The sequence below is a fragment of the Fringilla coelebs genome (genome assembly GCF_963513975.1).
Source record: "Fringilla coelebs genome assembly, chromosome: Z".
NCBI lineage: Eukaryota > Metazoa > Chordata > Aves > Passeriformes > Fringillidae > Fringilla > Fringilla coelebs.
The window spans coordinates 21162210-21180522 of NC_140031.1; the positions used below are offsets into that span (position 1 = coordinate 21162210).

Below are 18313 nucleotides of genomic sequence, written 5' to 3' on the forward strand. Positions count from 1 at the left end.
TGTAATTTAAAAGGGACAAGCACAGTATTATAATATAACATGCAATAATGACTTACCAGACCATTGCAGTTGCTTAAGGCCACTTTAGTTGTACTGTGCTGGTCTTGCAAATATCCTGTGTAATGACAGTGGTCTAAGAAATCATGCTTCCATTGCGGTCCATCTTTCCCCCAGTACTCTACTGTAAAATGTCTGGACACCAAATCTGTGTTGAGAGTCAGGTTTAAATGAAAGTGCTTGCCATAGGCAGAAAGTTTAAAAAATAATTTAGATGCTGCCAGTTCTTGATCATAAGGGTCTGTGCTCCTCCTCCTTCTTGAGGGTTTAGGATTTTTCACAGTAAAGCTGAGGAAGGCTCCATTTTGATCAACCCTTATTGGGATTGTTAGTTGGTAGTGTTCAAGGTAAGACAGGAATTCCTCTTTGTAATCAATCACAAGGTAAGACAGTCCAGGGAGTGGGCATAGAAGAGAAGAAAATATAACAGGAAACAACAAGTAGTAGCATAAACATAGACCATTTTTGGGTAAATTTCATCACTCTCATGAGTAAAAGTCACCTTCAGGTAAGTGCACAATGCAGCATTTTACAAAATAAAATAAAACATTATTTTCTTTCTTTGTAAGTCAAGAAAATATGTTTGAGTTCCTATTAATTTACTTATCACTTTGGAAATAGAAAAGTTGTTTAAGACCTATCTTTTCCTATTTACCAAAAATATGTAAATAATTAGGGCTAACTTAAGAAGGGCATATTTTTCCCAGTGCTACCATTCAAAGACAAATGCTATGAAATCCACTTGCAAGAATACAAACAGTAGTAATGAAAAGGATTATATTGTAAAAACAAGATTAGATTCTTACTTCCTAGTCTAAAAGCATGTTAATTTTATCATGGCAAGACTCTCAAATATTATCAAGTATGTTCTACGAGATTTAATTTGCAAGGCTTTCCTACAGTTAAAAGTAGACAGAGAGAAATTAGAACAAGGAAATTTTATCTGTATGACAATTAATCATGATAAAACTAAGAGCAGAGCCCAGATGAGCTCATGAATTATATAAACATGGTTTAGAAAATATTATACAAATACAATGCAAAAATACATGCTTCTTGCCAGCTACAGAGATCAGACCCGTACCTTGAGAACTGTATGAAAGCCTGCTGTTACTGAGAAATTCCGATGAAACCATGACTAGGCTCAAAATCCATGTCCACGTCTTCCAAAAAATTTCCATAATTTAGAAAAAACAGAAAGTTCTTTTTTCTTTCTCCTTGGAGAGCTACCTGTGTGCTATAGAGTTAACTTTACTCCAGAATCGCACCATAACAGGTATATTTATTTTATGCTACTTTCAAATTAACTATAGGATGTTCCACTTTCTGGACAGGTACTTTCTTCTATAGCTGCGGTCATTTTCTCAATTCAAAACAAGTATTTGTAAGATTCCTTAAGATATGAGACAGATGTTAGATTGGATAGTTACTGAAATTGTTCCATTTCTTTTCCTGAAAAACAGAAGAATATGAGTCAAGGCAAATTCTTTCTATTAAAACAGATCTATGCTGCAAAATATTAAGCCATGACAGTGAATTACACAGGGCAATATTTTGAAATAATATTCAGTATCAATTTTATGGTCACATCCAAGGTCACAATCTTACAGAAAAAAAAAAACAGAAAAAGAGTTACCATTAACCTTGAAAAGCAGATCCATACAGCCTATGATGCACTTATTAACTTCATGTTATTTTTATGAATTCTTACACCTATTTAGTGTTTCTTGTAACTCAAACATTGTGTTCAGACTTGTTCCATCTATTATCTATAATCAATGCTACACACTCATTGATTTCAGCTGTTAATAACACATCCCAATATACTGGTAGATAAAGGAAGAAACTGGAAAGGAATCCAGAGTACAGTTATCTGATCTTTCTGAAGCATGTATTTTGTTATTACTAGGGCCAGGGTTCTGCTTATGCAGGCAGAATTCCCATTCACTTAGATAGGAATGCTTCATGTTAGAATACTAAAGAACAAATTTCAGTATCTAAAGCTATTAATCATACACATTCGAATATTTTAAATATCTGTTGTCAGTTTGTTTGTTTTTTTTTTTCATTTCCAACACTATTGCAACAATGGTTTTTACTATTTTTTACTAGAGGTGCAGCTCTAGGTGCCGCCAGGGATTAAATGGAAGATCCATGCAGTCAACTAAGAATCTAGTACCATGGGATACCAAACTATGTGTTGTGTCAGCTGGTACTCAACAGTCCACTTAAACACTCTCAGCACACCTGTGCACAAACTCTGCTGAAGCAGACAATGGAGAAACAGAACACCTAAGAAGGGGAGCTTGTTTAAAAACCAATTTCCACAAGCATACAGAGTCACTAGCACATGCATCAGTTAAATCTGCCTTTCTAAAATTCTGGGAATTATTTACAACATTCATTCAGACAGGTAATACAGCTGCAGCTAATGGATTCTTTATGAAGGTTTTATAAAGAGCTGTAACATAAAATTTTAGGAAAAAATCATCACCCAAATCCTATTTACCAACATTACAATGAATATTTAGATAACATCTTAGCCAGTTTCAAACCCTCCAATTACTAATGTGCAAATTAGGTTAAACTGACCTTTTAAAAATATTTCAAGGCAGAATGCAGGATTTATTCAAGTTTGTAAAGAGACTAAAAGATACTTTGCAAACATGCTTTGTGCTTAGTAGTATATTTTCCCTGGGGAAGTACAAAGACTTTGTGATGCCATTCACAAGTGGCAAGGCCTCAAAGCACATTAATAAAAAAGGTCTCTGTTTGCGTTGCATTTGCATTGTTTGCATGTAAAACCTTTATTTCCTAGCTAATATTTAGTTACAGTTCTTAGAATTTTGCAAGTCTTGAAGGTACATAATTAACCCCATACTCTTTCAGCTACATTAGTACAATAAGTAATGTGCCTTATTTCTAATCTGAGAATGTATAGTTTCAAATTCTTGTCACTGAATCTTGCTTTATCCCCGTTTGCTAATGAGCTGGTTTCTTTCCCTTGTGTGCACAGTTATAATCTGATACAAGCATCTCTGGACACTTCCTGATAAGCAGATCAACCTATTTGGTTTATCTCATTCTGTATAATCCAGTTTCCAGATGACTGAATACTTCTGCAGTTTTTCTCTGAATCGCTTCCAATTTGCCAGCATCCCTTTTTATCTGCAGACACTAGAACTGGGAACTGCAGTCCAGTTATGGCTTGTTACCACCATATATAGAGGTAATATTGCCTTACAGCTTCTACTTAGCCAAAATATCCTAACAGGGAGCTCATGTTCAGACTGTTAGGCTGATAAAAAGTTATCCTAAAATTAGGATCTCCTGAAACTGCAGTACCTAAGAAGCTAGATAGCTCAGAATACTGGACATAAATTAACAGTACCCATTAATTAGTACTATTATTTATTATTTACCCACTAACAGCTACATGATGGACCATAAACATATGCTAGTCAACAGTGTCAAACAGTCACTGGTATCTAGTATTCTTGCAGAGGCCTCTGAAGCGGTCTCCCTCATGTCAAGCTTCACAGAAGACCAATCTCCTTTCACGTCAAGTTTTCTGAAAGATTCAGCAGAATTTTTTTACCTCTTCTTGGTAAATATTTATTGCCAGCTTGACCATGGATACAAGCTGACCACATGAAGCTATATTAATGTTTCCAATTAAAGAGTGGTAATGGATGTGAATGATGAAGCACTCGGGTAACTTCAAGATAAAATACTCTAAGTATGACATCTGGTAGGAACACCAAAGTCTGGACTCTATACCCTTTTTGTTTTACTCACACCATCTTTGGCAGCCTCTTTTCATGGCAGCCTGTAGGTTGTTGTTAAGATGCAAAATTTGGTCAATATTAAGCTTACAACAAGAAACTTCTAGTGTATCATGTGGTGAACTGCACATTCACCCACTGGTTAACATAGGTGTGGCTCTGTGTCCTCAACCACCACCTAAAACCAGAGATCCCATCTAACTCTAAGAGCTCTGCCAAACAGAAAAGGAATAGTACAAGATGCTTTCTGACTCCAATGATGAAACAGCTGCATGGCACTGGCATTTCTGTGAAGGGACAGATAACCATGGCAGTCCTGTCAGTGGTGTCATGAGGCTCCCACCCAGTGACACTCAGTGAGGAGGAAAAAGGTCACAGTTATTGGAGCACAAGTCCTGTGTGAGGTGGCTGAGGGAACTGGGGGTGTTTAGCCTGGAGAAAAGGAGACTCGGGGATGACCTTATCACTCTTTACAACTGGAAGCGTAGCCGGGTGGGCGTCGGTCTCTTCTCCTAGGCAAGAAGTGACAGGAGAGAACACAGCCTCGAGCTGCAGCAGGTGCAGTTTAGGTTGGACATAAGGAAGAATGTCTTCACAGAAAGAGTGATTAGACATCGGAACCGGGTGCTCAGAAAGGTGGTGGTCACAGTCCCTGGAGGTGTTTGAGGAAAGCCTGGATGGCACTGGTCTAGTGTCATGGTCTACTTGACAGGGTAGTGTTCGGTCATAGGCTGGACTCGACCTTAGAATTCCTCTTCAACCTGTATGATTCCGTGATAAAGTGGACTCCGAAGAGGCGACTAGCCAAACTGCTCAGAGCAGTGACCATGGGAGCCTCCATCTGAACAAAGGTAGCTCAAGATTGGCCACAGGGCAGCATGTGAGACCGATGTCCCAAGACAACCTTCACACCAGGGGCGTCCACCGCAGAACCGGTGGGTTCCGGTGCGCTCGGCGGCGGCACCGCCGAGGTCTCCCGTTAGCGGCCGCGGTGCCAGGGAACAAACACACCGCACCGCACCGCCAGATCGCAGCGCCCAGACCGCTGCTACGCCTCGGGGCGGGGTCGAGGAGAGCGACGACCGGGAAAGGGACCCGCCGCCCCGGCGGGCGGGACAGGGGGTTGTCCTCCACGCCCCCGCCCCGGCGGCTCGGCCCCCGCCGCCTTCCCGCCCTCCGCGGCCGGGCCGTGCGGGCGGCGGGAGCCCGCGGTGAGGCGCGGGCAGGGGCGGCCGTGCGCCCGCCCGCCCGGCACTACGAGTGGTTGCTAAGGAAATGGGGAGGGCGGCGGGAGGGGACGGGGCGGGGGACGGGCATCAATCACACAAATTCAATTACAGGTATCGCGGCTGGCCGTGAAAAACTTCGCAGGGCTTCAAAAGCCGGGGATTAGCCGTGCCCCCGGGAGCTTCCCCAGGCGAGAACTGCGACGGGCAGACCGCGCCAGGAAGAGCTCGGTGAAAAAGAAGGGGGGCCGGGAGTGGCGGGGAGAGGGACACGTACAAAGGGAAAAGATCGAACCCTCCTCCCCGGGAATTAACCAGAAGCCGAGGCGTGAGGAGTAAAATTACTGCTGTGCGGGCCCCGACGTACGAGGGGGCCGCCAGCGTATGAACCCCCCCCGCCTGCCCCCAGGCTCCCCGCCGGCCGTGCCGTGCCGAGGGGGCAGCTGTCACTGCATCTACCGAAAAAGCAACACCCACCCCCCCACACCCCCCCCCCAAAAACGAAAAGTCAACAGGCTAGGAAAATACATGGCTACACACATAGTTAAACACGTACACACATGCACATTATTTGTACACGTCTGCACACACAGAGAGTTAAAAACACTGGTACTGAAGAAAATTGGAAGTCACACATCCCTCAAAAAAAAAAAAAAAATTCAGAAGGAAAAGAAAAAAAAAAAAGTCCGTCCTCCCTAGAGAGGCTGAAGGGGAGAGTCTGGTTGCTGTGGTGGAGCTGATCCTAAAGTTAACTTTCAGCAGCCCATTTCCAGACAGCAGCGCTGAATCTATTTGGATAAAACGCGTGTGACCCAGACACTTGGCGTTTGGCCCAAACGCGTTGCACCGGCAGCCCAAATAAAAACAAGAGTCTGACTCTCTCCCTCTCTCTCCCTTCTCTCTTGTACAACAATGAAAGAAAGTAGCGAAGACAAATTTCGCACACACATCGCCGGGAAGCGAGAGCCCACTTACCTCCTCCCACCAAACAAAGTCCCTTTGAACCCTGGGCGACTGCGGAGACAGACATACACCGACAAACACGAGTCCGCGGGGTTAAGAGTCTGGCAAATCCCAAGCGGCTCGAAGTAAATCAAAACCACACGCTTCCATCTTCCTGATGAGCCCAGCGAGAGCCCGACATCCCCGCCAGCATCGCTGCGGGACGGCGGCCGCTCCGACCCTCCAAGCCCCGGTACAAAGTGTGCACTTGTCTGACCGCGGCAGCGGACACCGCCGGACACGGCACGGCCGAGAGCGGGGCGTCCTCAACTCAGCAGCAATCCGGAATAGCCCTGGGTTGTCGCTGGGGTTTGGGGGCTGCTTTGGTTTTCATCTGTTGTTTGGTTTTGGTTTGGTTTTGTTTTTCCCTTTCTGCTTCTACCAACGACTTAGTAGTCAAAGTATAAAAAAAAATATTTTTAAAAGTGCACTATTCGAGATGGTACTTCATCAATCACCTTTCTTATCGGTTGAAAAATCCTCGCACCCCCTTCCCCCATCTCAAGGTTTCTCTCTGAAATTACTCCAAATGCACCTCGCCTAATGCAATATAAATCTCCCCCCGCTCCCCAAAGCCCTGCACGCACCATTATTCGGGACACAAGAAAAGCAAAAAGTTTCATTGAATAGCGTGAAATCTTCCTTACCGTTTTCATCTTCAATTTCTGATATAAAGTAAGTTTCAAACAATAGAGATTGCACAGGACGATTCCCGTATTCCTCTCTGCTTTTCCCCTCTGTGCAAGCAACCATCAGGGTCCTATTCTCCAACAGAATAAGATTCTCTAGCCTTCCTAAAGGGGTTTTTAGAAAACGGGCTGGCTTGGCAGGAGGAAGGATGCCATCAATTCACCGAAGCTATCACCCTGCACATTTTGTCTTTCCAACAAAAAAGGGGGGGAGAGGAGGAAGGAGGGAAAAACAGGCTTATATTGGGGTGGGGGTGGGTGCCCTCCTCTTGAGCAGCCTCCTCTGTGCAAAATACCATGTGAATATCATCTGAGTTGGGGGGGGAGGGGGGACCGGGAGACAGAAAGGGGGGGGAAGAGAGGGGGAGCAGAGGGGAGGCAGGCAGAGCAGGAAGGACTCAGGAAAGTTTGGTTGAAGTAGCCCCAGACCTCCTCTGGCTGCCGGCGCCGGGCCAAGCCGAGCGCGGCGGCAGCGGGGGAGCCTTGGCAGCCTCGCCCGGGGGACGGCGCGGGGCCCGCTGACGTCAGCCTGCAGATGTGCCCCGGACCGCCGCGCATGCGCGCCCGTCACGTGGCGGCGGGGGGGCAGGGGCGCAGCCGGGGGCGCGGGAGCGGGAGGGGCGGCGGGACCCTCGCCCGGAGCCGCCTGAGGGGAGCCCGGCCTGGCCCGCCCGGGGGAGCCGCAGCCGCAGCCGCAGCCACGGGGTGCCGGCGGCAGGCGCCGCGCACGGGCGCTGCCGGTGGGCGGCGAGCTGGGGTGACCTCCTGCTGCCATCGCCCTGCTGCCGTCGCGCTGATCGTCCCGAGCCCCGTTAGAGGCGTTAATAAAAGGAAACCTCTTAAACACCGTTCCCAGCGGAGGGGAGGCGGTGCCTGCAGCCCGCGCGGCCAGCGGCAGCCGGGCCAGCATCGTGCCGAGGCCGGGGGTCCCGGCCCTGCTCGCACAGCGCTTTCAGTTTCATTTGCGGCGGGGGCCGGGGCCGCGGCGTCGCCTCCCCGTCTGGCGGGGCAGGAAGGTGCGCATGGGAGCGGGCAGCTGGCGGCCTGCGAACCGCCCCTGCTCCGGGAAGCCAGCGCTGCCGGCGAGAGGGTCACACGGAGAGAGTGGGCTGGAACTCCCACTCGCCCTCTAACCACCAAGTTAATTTCCGATTGCCGAAAAAAGAGAAAAGGGGAAAAAAATATATCCTTCCTAAACCTAGGTTCTAAGGTTTCAAGCTTCTGCTAACTGTATTTCCCAAATGGTGCGAGTGTGGGTTTTCCTCCCTAGCCGGAGGTAGTAGGTGTAATTGCAACTTCTGGTGAATCTCTAAGAGCTGGCTGGTCTGTGAAATGATTGCAGAGAAAGGTCCAAGAGCACAGCTACTCCGGGACTTCTCCGAGCATCGAAACAGCAGGATCGGCCTGCAAAGTCAAACAGTCAGCAGGAGTCTGGTGGTCAGCAGGGGCCGGTTTTGTGCCCTGTGAGACGGTGAAATCAGAGCCGGGGCTGGCACTCATCGTTTCAAATAAACTCTACACAATTACATTTAAATGTGAAGCAATACTGTAGGTAAATTACATTCTGTATACAAGTATGTGAAAATTCTTTTAACTGCAGCTCTAACAAAATAAGCACAACGTCCTAAATAGTAATCTTTGTCACTATTCTTTCTGAAACAGCGCAGTGAACGCTTACTTGAGAGATCCTTTTACCGTCGCCGGGCAAAGTAATATAACCATGGTTAGGGGAGTAGTAGAATGTATCACTGCATTGAAAACCGGAGCTATGAAATCAATGTTCCTTGGGAATAGTGGGCATTCAGAAAGAAACGCTTTATTCTGGAAATGCATCTCCAACCTGCTCCCCCCGGGTTAATTGCTCATACGGAGAGCGCCATCCTGCGTCGGCGAGCGCGGGGAGCGCCCGGGGCGTGCAGGGATGCTGGCTGCACCGGGACGCCCGGGGAGACAGTTCCGCCCTTCTTCCTCCTCATCCTGTACGTGCGTGAGCAGTTGCCGCTTTGGTGGGTGCGTCTGGATACATCCACTTCATTAAAACGGCTATCTCTAATATTGAGGAGAGTATTTTTTTGTTAACATTCCATAGTTCCTGCTCCTGCAGCAAATCGTTGTATGCGATGTCCGCATGGAAAAGCCTCAGAGCACGACCTGCTCAGATGCAGCCAGGTGTACCTGAGTCACATCACCTATCCATGGGCAGACATTGTAACAGGTTCTGCTCAACCTTTTCTGCAAACTCAGTAGTTCGTACAGAGAACTGGGACATTCTATCCTGTTGAAAGGACAGACCGTGAAGAAACTTTTTTTTACACATTCTTCATCAGAACCGAATAACCTTTTGAACAGACAGACACGCATCACAGCCAATTTTTTGCCTCATGGCTATGGTATCCTCGGGGGATTTGGGAGACCTGCCTTCAAATCAGACCCTGCCTGAATCAGACTCAGGAATGTTCACGTTGCTGTCTGACGGCTGAGCTGGGGACTATTCTGGTGTTAAAGACTGGCCTCTTCGTGGTTGGATCTGCTCCATTGTGTATAGCTGAATAAATACTCATCAAGCTAAAAAGAAAGACAGCTTATCACTGTCTGGTTAGGGTCCTCACATGGATTCAACTCCCTGCTCTAAATCCAGCAAAGCAAAGATATATGGACTTCACAAAACCCAGCTGCTTGCTCAGACCAACAAGTTATTTATTCCCTGTTCCAGACAACTACATTTTCTTGCCTAAGCCCACTGGTGTATATATACCAGTCAAAACTGGTCTATTACCAGGAAGAGCTTTGGCTCATCTTTAGAAATTCCTGTCTGTGATTAGAATTTCTGACAGAACTACCATTGCAGTTTGACTTAACTGCTTTGCTTTATTGTATGAAACAATATTTCAGAGTGAACCTCATTCAGATAAAAATAGTGAGCTCATTTAGTGACTTTTTTTAGTGTCCTCACCCCAAATATCATCCATATATATACATTTTTATGAGCTGCAACTTTTTAGAAAATAAACTTACACAGGAAGTTGCACACAGAGTCTTAGTAGAAATGCTGCAATTAGAAGTGTTTCTAAGAGGGATAGTAATTTTACTCTGAATTCTAGTACTATGTATAAACCATTTGGGCAACTGTGTCTCAGGAGCTCTGGGCAGGATTACAAACTTACTGAGTGAGCACAAAGCACATTATTCTATGTCTTAACCAGTTTCTTAGTGTTTGCTGATCATGGACATAAGTAGCTAAAGCAGTCTTGGCTTCAGGCCTTTGAATCCTTTAGCATGTTAGCCAACAACTTTTAAGATTGGGAAGCGCTTTCTTTTGTTTAAATAAATATTCATATTGAACTTGAATTTAGAATTGTGAGATGTATTTGGAGGTATTTGGGGTTAATTCCAGAAATCTTGCTTTTTCCTGAAATACATATAGAAGACAAAGCAATAAGTTAGCAATGTTTCTTTTATATGAGCTTTTTATTACCTGAACATTTGGATGTATATGCTTGACAGAGTGTTTGTTTTGGTTTGGTGGTTTTTTCTCAAGTAGTTTTACCTGATCAGTGAAGATATGAAGACTGTAACCTATCTTATTTGGAAACATCCTAGCAGTGTTTGTGGAGAGAATAAACCTGTTTAAGAATTATATATGAAATCGTATTATAAACCACATAAATACTGTAAAATTTAAATGCTGTATATAATTAAAATACTTCAATTAGCCATAGAGTTGAAAATATAGTAATGATGAACTTGCATTTATATGTGCTATACTTTCTGTGCTTGTATGGAGAAAAGTTTTTGATGTGCATAAGGACTTCATTTTTAGTCCCCTGAAATAAAAGATTCTAGGAGTACTTAAGGGTAATGGTTTATTGGGATCCAGTGTCTTTCACTGATTTTTCCTTGCAAATAGTCTGAATTCAGACTGCTTACAAATCTCACCTTTCCTTGCAGAAGGAGATCTAACAGCATCTCTAGAAATGACCCCAGGCTATGTATGTTCAATTGTGCCTGGTACATTGCATTTCAGAGGGAGAATGCATATCAAAGTGTACTTTCAGGTGGAAAATGCATGCCTTTTGAGTTGAGCTCTTCTTGATGACCCTCTAAAACAAAATTCACAGTGATGCATTTGGCTTCAAGTAGGGCTTTGAGGCTACTTCTGCCCAGCAAAGTAATGTTGCCAAGAATGTCTTCATTTAAATAAGAAGAGCCTTGCCCAACGAAGGACCCCCACAAGCAGCTCTGTGTGTTGTACTGATGTGGGGCTTATCCTCACACAAGCCAGCCCCCTTATGTCGGCAAGACTCCGTGAAACTGACTACCCGATTATTTTAGTATTAGATTTAGAAATAAAACTAGAAAACTTAATGTGAGCTTGACATCCTCCATAATGTCTAGGCCAGTTTCCTCCCTGGTGAACACAGATGAGACAGGGCAGAGTGATCAGAGAATATGAATGCAGTGAGAGTAACACCCCAAGCTTGCTCAAAACTTGGGAGGGATGGACAGTGAGAAGGGTAAGATGAATTACCTATTAAACCTGAGATAAGAATCTTAGACTCATCAAATTAATTAGGGAAGTGGTGTAGCAGAATGGTCGCCTCAAATTTTGCAGGCAAATAAGATGAAACAGATGCTATCCTCATTAAGATCAACGTAGAAAAAATAAAGAACACAAATCCAATAAAGTTCCACACAAGAACAGGAACAATAGTAAACAGAAAAAAAATAGATAAAGCAGATGAGGGAGTTGGGTTTTTTTCGGAGTTTTTCCTGCTTTGTCTATTTCCAACTTTCCAAATCAAGAGAGAGATACCAGAAAGATTAGGTCAGTAGGCATGTTTAAAGGGAGCATTTCCCAGCTATATGTATTATAGTTTTTCTGTGTATTCTCATTTTGCTATTTTTCTATTTCCAGAGAAAGTTGTTCATAAGATCTGAACAATCTGTGAGACTTAGAGAGAGCAAAGCTGAGACAAATTATACAATATGTGGAAAATGTGTATGTGGAAAATCTCTATGAAAAAAAATTGGCAAATGGTATTCCTCAAAGATTAGTGTACACAGAAACATATAAAAGCTGTGCAGAAAATCTTAGGAAATACATAAGAATTCAGTTATTTTGGTTTTAGAATGAAAAATCTGGAATTAACTCACAGGAAAACCTGGCTATTACCGTGCAGCATTTTGCAGTCTGGCACTCAGCTCCAGAAATTACACTCCTAGTGCAGAATTAGGCATCTTGGTCTCTGGTGCCTGAGTGACTTGTTTAGTTTCTGAATTGAAGGAGAGCACTGATGAGCATCACAGACTGCTCCTTTAGTATCTGCTGAACCATGTGGTGATTCCCCTTTTCTTGATACACTTCATATAAAAATGTGGACACATACACCAATGTCAGAGATGGTAAAACTGGATCATGAAATGAGTACAGATTTATTTTGAATGGAAAAATATGGACTTTCCATATTCCTGGACTGTATAGGTGGAAAAGATTTATTAGAGATTCTAGAGCATACTGTGGATACTGCTTTGGACACAGATTACAACTTTGTCTAATTTAGTTGGTTTTCTGGCAGTCTTTCTATCACACTATCTTGCAATAGTTTAAAAATGGAAAAATCTTTCATACATTCTGTTAAGACAATGGCTTGAGAAAGAATTGAAAAAAATCCCAGTACTCACCTCTCCCCTTGTAACTTTTCTGTGTCACTCCAAAATGCAAAAACTTATTTTGAGTACTCTAAGGTATTATGTTAATGTTGTTAGCAAATGTGTTTCTTTCCTCTTACCTCACAAGTAACTTCATTTTTCATTTTTTACAGGATTACAGCACTAATATCTTGTGTTTATGGAAAATAGTGTTCTGCTTTGAAGGAGTTTATTAAAGCCACTTCAAAAAGTCCAGCAGTTCCCTTTTGTGACTTATTTAGGATTGGCTGTTTTTGCATAAGCTGGTCTGTGCAGTAGTAAGTGCTCTGACCCTCATCTATGTGTCTAACCTGGAAGTGATTAGACAATGCAGATGGGTGAGTAGAAAGGAGAACTGCCATATATGCTTGTCCCATTTTTTTGTCCAGATAACTCAAGTTATCTCCTTGTCGGTGCTCTTGGAGTAAAAATCCAGGGCCAGATGAATCTTTTGGTATGACCTGGTCTGCATTAGGAACAGTGTGGCCCGCAGGAGCAGGGAGGTCACCCTTCCCCTGCACTCGGCACTGCTGAGGCAGCACCTCGAGTGCTGTGTCCAGTTCTGGCCCCTCAGTTTGGGAAGGACATTGAGATGCCTGAGCGTGTCCAGAGGAGGGCAACGAGGCTGGTGAGGGGCTTGGAACACAATCCCTGTGAGGAACGACTGAGGGGGCTGGGGGTATTTAGCCTGGAGAAAGGAGACTCAGGGGTGACCTTATCGCTCTCTACAACTCCCTGAAAGGAGGTTGTAAACAGATGGGGGGCAGTCTCTTCCACCAGGCAGCAACTGGCAGAACAAGAGGACACAGTCTCAAGCTACGTCAGGGAAGGTATAGGTTGGATATCAGGAAAAAGTTTTTCACCAAAAGAATAATAAAGTACTGGAATGCTCTTCCCAGGGAGGTGGTAGAATCACCATCTCTGGATGTGTTTAAAAAAAGACTGGACATGGCACTTGCTGCTATAGTCTAGTTGAGGTGTTAGGGCATAGGTTAGACTTGATAATCTTAGAGGTCTCTTCCAACCTCGTTATTCTGTGATTCTGTGACCCAGCAGCTGTCTTATGTTAAAAGCAATCCTCAACTCCTTCAGTACAAATGTAAGAGCAATAGCATAAAACCACCTACCAATTCCCACTAGTTCCCACTGCAATCCACTGGCATTCACACACATAGAAAAGAATCCACTGTGCTGTAGACTTACACGCTGGAGCAGCTCAGGAGCATACATGTATTTAGCTGCTCTGCTGTGAGACCCACCAGTGATCTCCTGGTGAGAGAACAGTTATAAAAAGAAGTTGTAGAAAAGAACAGCTACTGGTCCTCTAGTAATTTGGCAGCTATTTGTCAAATGAACCTCTCAAAGACCTCTGACATTCATATGAAGCTTGAGAGAAAGAGTAAATACCATGATGCTTGAGATTTATTTAACACCTTCATAGTAATTAGTGCTATGAATATATTGTTATTCCTCTAAGTATTCTTGAAGTACACTCAGTGTTGCATATATTTCTCTTTGCTGTTTTGTAAAAGGATACAGCTACAGTCTAAAGATAAAAGTTAAGTAAAGGACTTAAAATAAAAGATCAAAGGTCACAATGTAAGTTTTCCAGCATCAAAAGTATCTTTTTCACATTTACTGAAAACTCAGCTGCGCATTAAAATCACAAATAAAATTTTGTTTTTAAGGAGTCAAAAGATTACCTTTCTTAGCTATGGGCTTATATTCTGGGCACAATCTATGAACTGAAATATGAACTGGGTTTGGCATACTTCTGTTCCTGCTATAGCCATGTGGGGATTCTTAACATCAATATGCAAATTATGCTGCAAAAGGATAATATTCAATTTTTCTCAATTGCTTTCAAGATGCCTAATATTGTTATTAAAGTGACTTGTAGAGTCTATGTTATCAGTTTGGTATTTTAAAATGAAATAGCCATGAAACCATTCAAAGATATGAAGATGATGGTGTGGGACTGTTCACAGATGCTTGGGGCAAAGGAAGAGCAACTTGAGCCTGTGTTTGTACATACACATACTTACATGATGAACCCAGAAGAAAAGAGGTCTCATCCTCTATGTGGTCATCACTGCAAACTCTGGTGGTTCTTGCATTAACCTTCTCAGTTCTTGGAAGATTAACTTCTTCTAACTTCAGTTTTTCTTTTATTCAAAACAAAACAAAACAAAAAAATATACAACAACCCCTTCTCTGTATTCCCACCATGCCTGAAACTCAATCAATGGTAATAACTTCTGTCTATTATTTTTGTAAACTTTTAAAATAGTATTATATCTGGAGACTTCTCAGCCATAAAAGTACTCAAAGCAAATGGAGTAACAGCTAAAGAAATCTACTAGCGTGGAGAAAATTCTGCACATTTATTTTTAGCTCATTGCATCCACAGTTGCATCTACACAATTTCACTCACAGATTAGGTTATCTGACAATAAACAGAGTAAACTTCTGTATAAATTATTGCAAGAACAGTTTTCTGCATAGATTTAATTATACACTTTACATAATTCTTCCCATACCGATCTTCTGTATAAAGCTTGGGTATTTCTCCAACTTAACATTGTATTTACAAAAAAATTCGGGTAAACACATAAAGAGCACAAATACAGAGATATACCACTTGCAGCTATCTATGATGAATTTTTTCCTGCTGTCATTAAAAGCAGATCTTCAATGTTTACCTATTTCCCGTGCCAACTAGTGCTTGAGTAGTGCAGAAATGAAAGTTTAGTTTTGTGCTTTACCAGATATCATTGATGTTTCATAGCAGATCAAGTGGGACTGCAAGGGAAGTGTAATTAAGCTTTTTTTTTTTTCATAATTGAAGGATCCCCATAACTCAGTTTGAATTCATGCAATAACCCATCTTCACTAAAGCTAGTACAAATTTTAAGGCCAAAGAATTTTTTGATAAATTTACAAAAATGTTGTACAGTTTGTAAAAATATGTTTTACAGCTATCTTCTTCACTGCAGGGCTGCTTATTCCCTTAACATTGGCTCATACTTCTGAAGTATTATTTTTAAGTATCACCTGTGGGTATAGCCTGTCCTTTCTATTTAAAGTCTAGACAGGATATTTCTATTTCTCATCCTCCAAAAGCTGTCGCTGGGCCATTCTCTTTCTCTGTCCCAAGATAGTATATCTGACTTTCAGAGGTGAGAATTGGGATTCTCTCTGAATGGGCTTGGGGGAGGGTAAAGGGGTAACCTTTGCTCTTGCTCTGCCTCAGAATCTCGGCTTTGCACATGAATGAATACTTTTCTATTGGGGTCTTTCTTTTGGGGGATGAAACAAAAGAAAGAATACCAGGGATTTCACTTTGTGCACTGTCTCTGCAAAGGTTTTCTATGAGACATCGTGAAAAAAAGAAACTCAGAAGCTTGCAATGCCCCGTGTAAAACTTTTTGAACAAGCAGGTTTTCAGCCCAACATTCATCACACTGTACTCTACAGTAAATCACAAAAATAATTTTCAAATGAAAATGACTTACTAGCTACATGGTTTCTTACCAAAGATGGGATGTAAAGTGCATTAGTGTAATTCTTCTGAAGTACAATTGTAGTTTTGAAGATTAAAAGTTATCTGTTGATTGTTGCTCTCTAAGAAGGATGGAACCAGGTGGGATTTTTGGTAGTTTTGTTTTTTTGTTGTTGGTTTGTTTGTTTGTTTGTTTGTTTGTTTGTTTGTTTGTTTGTTTTTGGAATTTTTTTCAAATCAAGAATTTGGGGAATTGACGGAACTATGATATGCAGAAAAGAATACTTTTGTCTTGAGAACAGGACTCTGGATGACAAAATGAACATTCTATTAAATATTATTAGATACTATGAATGTTTTAATTAAAAAATCCTCATTGTGCTTGTGCTACAAACATTCCATATGTCCTAGTAAATGTGCCTGGATGCATGCATTGCTACTGAAGTGTCTTCTGCCCCCTGCTAACATTTAGGCCTCTAAGCCTCTCAGAGGCTCCTCCAGTTTTTTCATTATATATTTTACATGAAAGACAGAAATTAATCTTGTATGACTCAATATGAAAAAGCTGTGGAAAAGGATACCATTTTGTTTGTGTTTTCTTGGCTATAAAGTATTTAATACTACACTTATGAAATCTTACTGTATTCTCAGATGAGCCGGTGACACTGATCAGCAACATTGACAATAAACAGCCATCAGCGGTGGGATCAGCAATATATCATGGGTATTCTCATTCTGCCTCCTTCTCTGATCTTGGCTGAGTAGAAAGTGCATTCTTCCCCAGACCTCTGAGACATATTAGGAATATGAATGGTAAATATGTGCATTACTAGTGGTATATGTATCTGATCTAGCTCTTAGCTTGTTAAAAAACTTTGCACATACAAAAAATCAGTTTGCTGTAGATGAGCTCACAAGATCTTGTGGGCTTAGTGACTTCAATATAAATTCATACTAAAAGTATTATACTACTTTAATCAGGTCTATTTACACAGATTTGTTTCATGAAATGATATATAGATAAAAATGTAAACTGTACTGATGCTGTAATTGGAAATGTAGGCAAGGCCACTCTTTAATTATTTTGTTTTCTATAAATAGTGCTTTGCTATATAAAAAAAAAACACTAAACCTGATCCTGTCTTATGGCTAAAGTACTGTCTTAAAACTCAGATTTCTAGCTTTTCTCATCTTTGTTTTTGGACAGGCTTTTTTCTGAAATCAGATGGTTTGATAGCAGTGAATTTCTAAGCAGCATGTATTTGCAATTGAGAAGTTCTTATAGCGGAGAATGGGGAAAGGGCTCTCCTCTTGCTGATTATGCATTAAGATTCAGCTTTTCTGACAAGTGCACAGGCCTTTGAGATCTAGATTACCCAATTTATTTTTTTAACCGAAATTAATTTTTTTAAACACAGTCAATTTTAACTTGGACTAATTAACTGCATGGTTGGATATTGCTTTTTACCCATTATGGAAAATATAAAAGTAAAATTAAAAGCAATTACCTTTTAAAATACAGGAAGGGTGTGTGTGATATACTTCTTATCCATCTTTATTCCTGATATTTGACTAAATTAAATATACCTGACTGTTTTTTCATAATACTGGTAACAAGATCAGAATCTCTGTACAAATATTACAACTTTGTCAGAATAGGTAATTTTTATTTCCCAACTTCACACTTGGTCATCAGGCAATCATCCCACATCAGGCAGCATAATATTTTAAACCTCTGAGCTATAAAGTCATAGACTGGCCAGCTGGAAGCAAAATAGGTTTCCCCTTACCCATTGCCAATGCTTCTGGACTCAACCAATTCCCTGAAGAAAAATGACTATATACTTGGCACAGAGCAGCTGCTAAATTTAAATTCCTCCTGCCTCTATATACTAAGTTTTCTATCTGATTAAACACTAAACTCCTATGATTTGGCCAGCTTCTATTCAGAAAGGGATCTTAGCCATAAATAAATTTACTGAAAATTATTCTTTGCTTTTCTTTCCTTCATAGGACTTAAAGGAAGTTTCAGTGAAATAGAAAAAGTGGCAGATGCAGCCAACCTAACATGCCATCAAGAAAATTTTTGGCTATTACTTGCACCACTCCACATCTGATTGCACTGCTTCATTTCTCTTATGAATTACAGGTGTCTGTAGCAGTGTGCATACTTAACCAGCAAATCTGAACTGAATGCAAATTTTATGGAAAGGTTTGGAAGAGGAAAGTAGTCTGAATAGTCACTTTTATTAAATGAAAACAATTTTATTGAGGGTTCTCAGCTATTTCTGGAACTACATAAGATACATCCAATATCTTATGAAAGATCATTGTACCCTTCTCTTGTGATTCTTTAAAGTGCCA

General features: G+C 41.9%; 1 protein-coding gene across 1 annotated transcript in view; it reads right to left on the reverse strand.

Moving 5' to 3' along the window:
• ADAMTS6 (ADAM metallopeptidase with thrombospondin type 1 motif 6) overlaps positions 1–6791 on the reverse strand; it is a 138011-nt gene extending 131220 nt beyond the window's left edge. Inside the window, exons 1-3 of the mRNA XM_084225104.1 lie at positions 6718–6791; positions 1142–1509; positions 57–421 (exon numbers count right to left, since the gene is read on the reverse strand). Coding sequence (XP_084081230.1) covers positions 57–421; positions 1142–1238 — 462 coding nt within the window. The 5' untranslated portion in view covers positions 1239–1509; positions 6718–6791. The remainder of the gene's footprint in view (positions 1–56; positions 422–1141; positions 1510–6717) is intronic.
• Positions 6792–18313: the final 11522 nt, after the last annotated feature.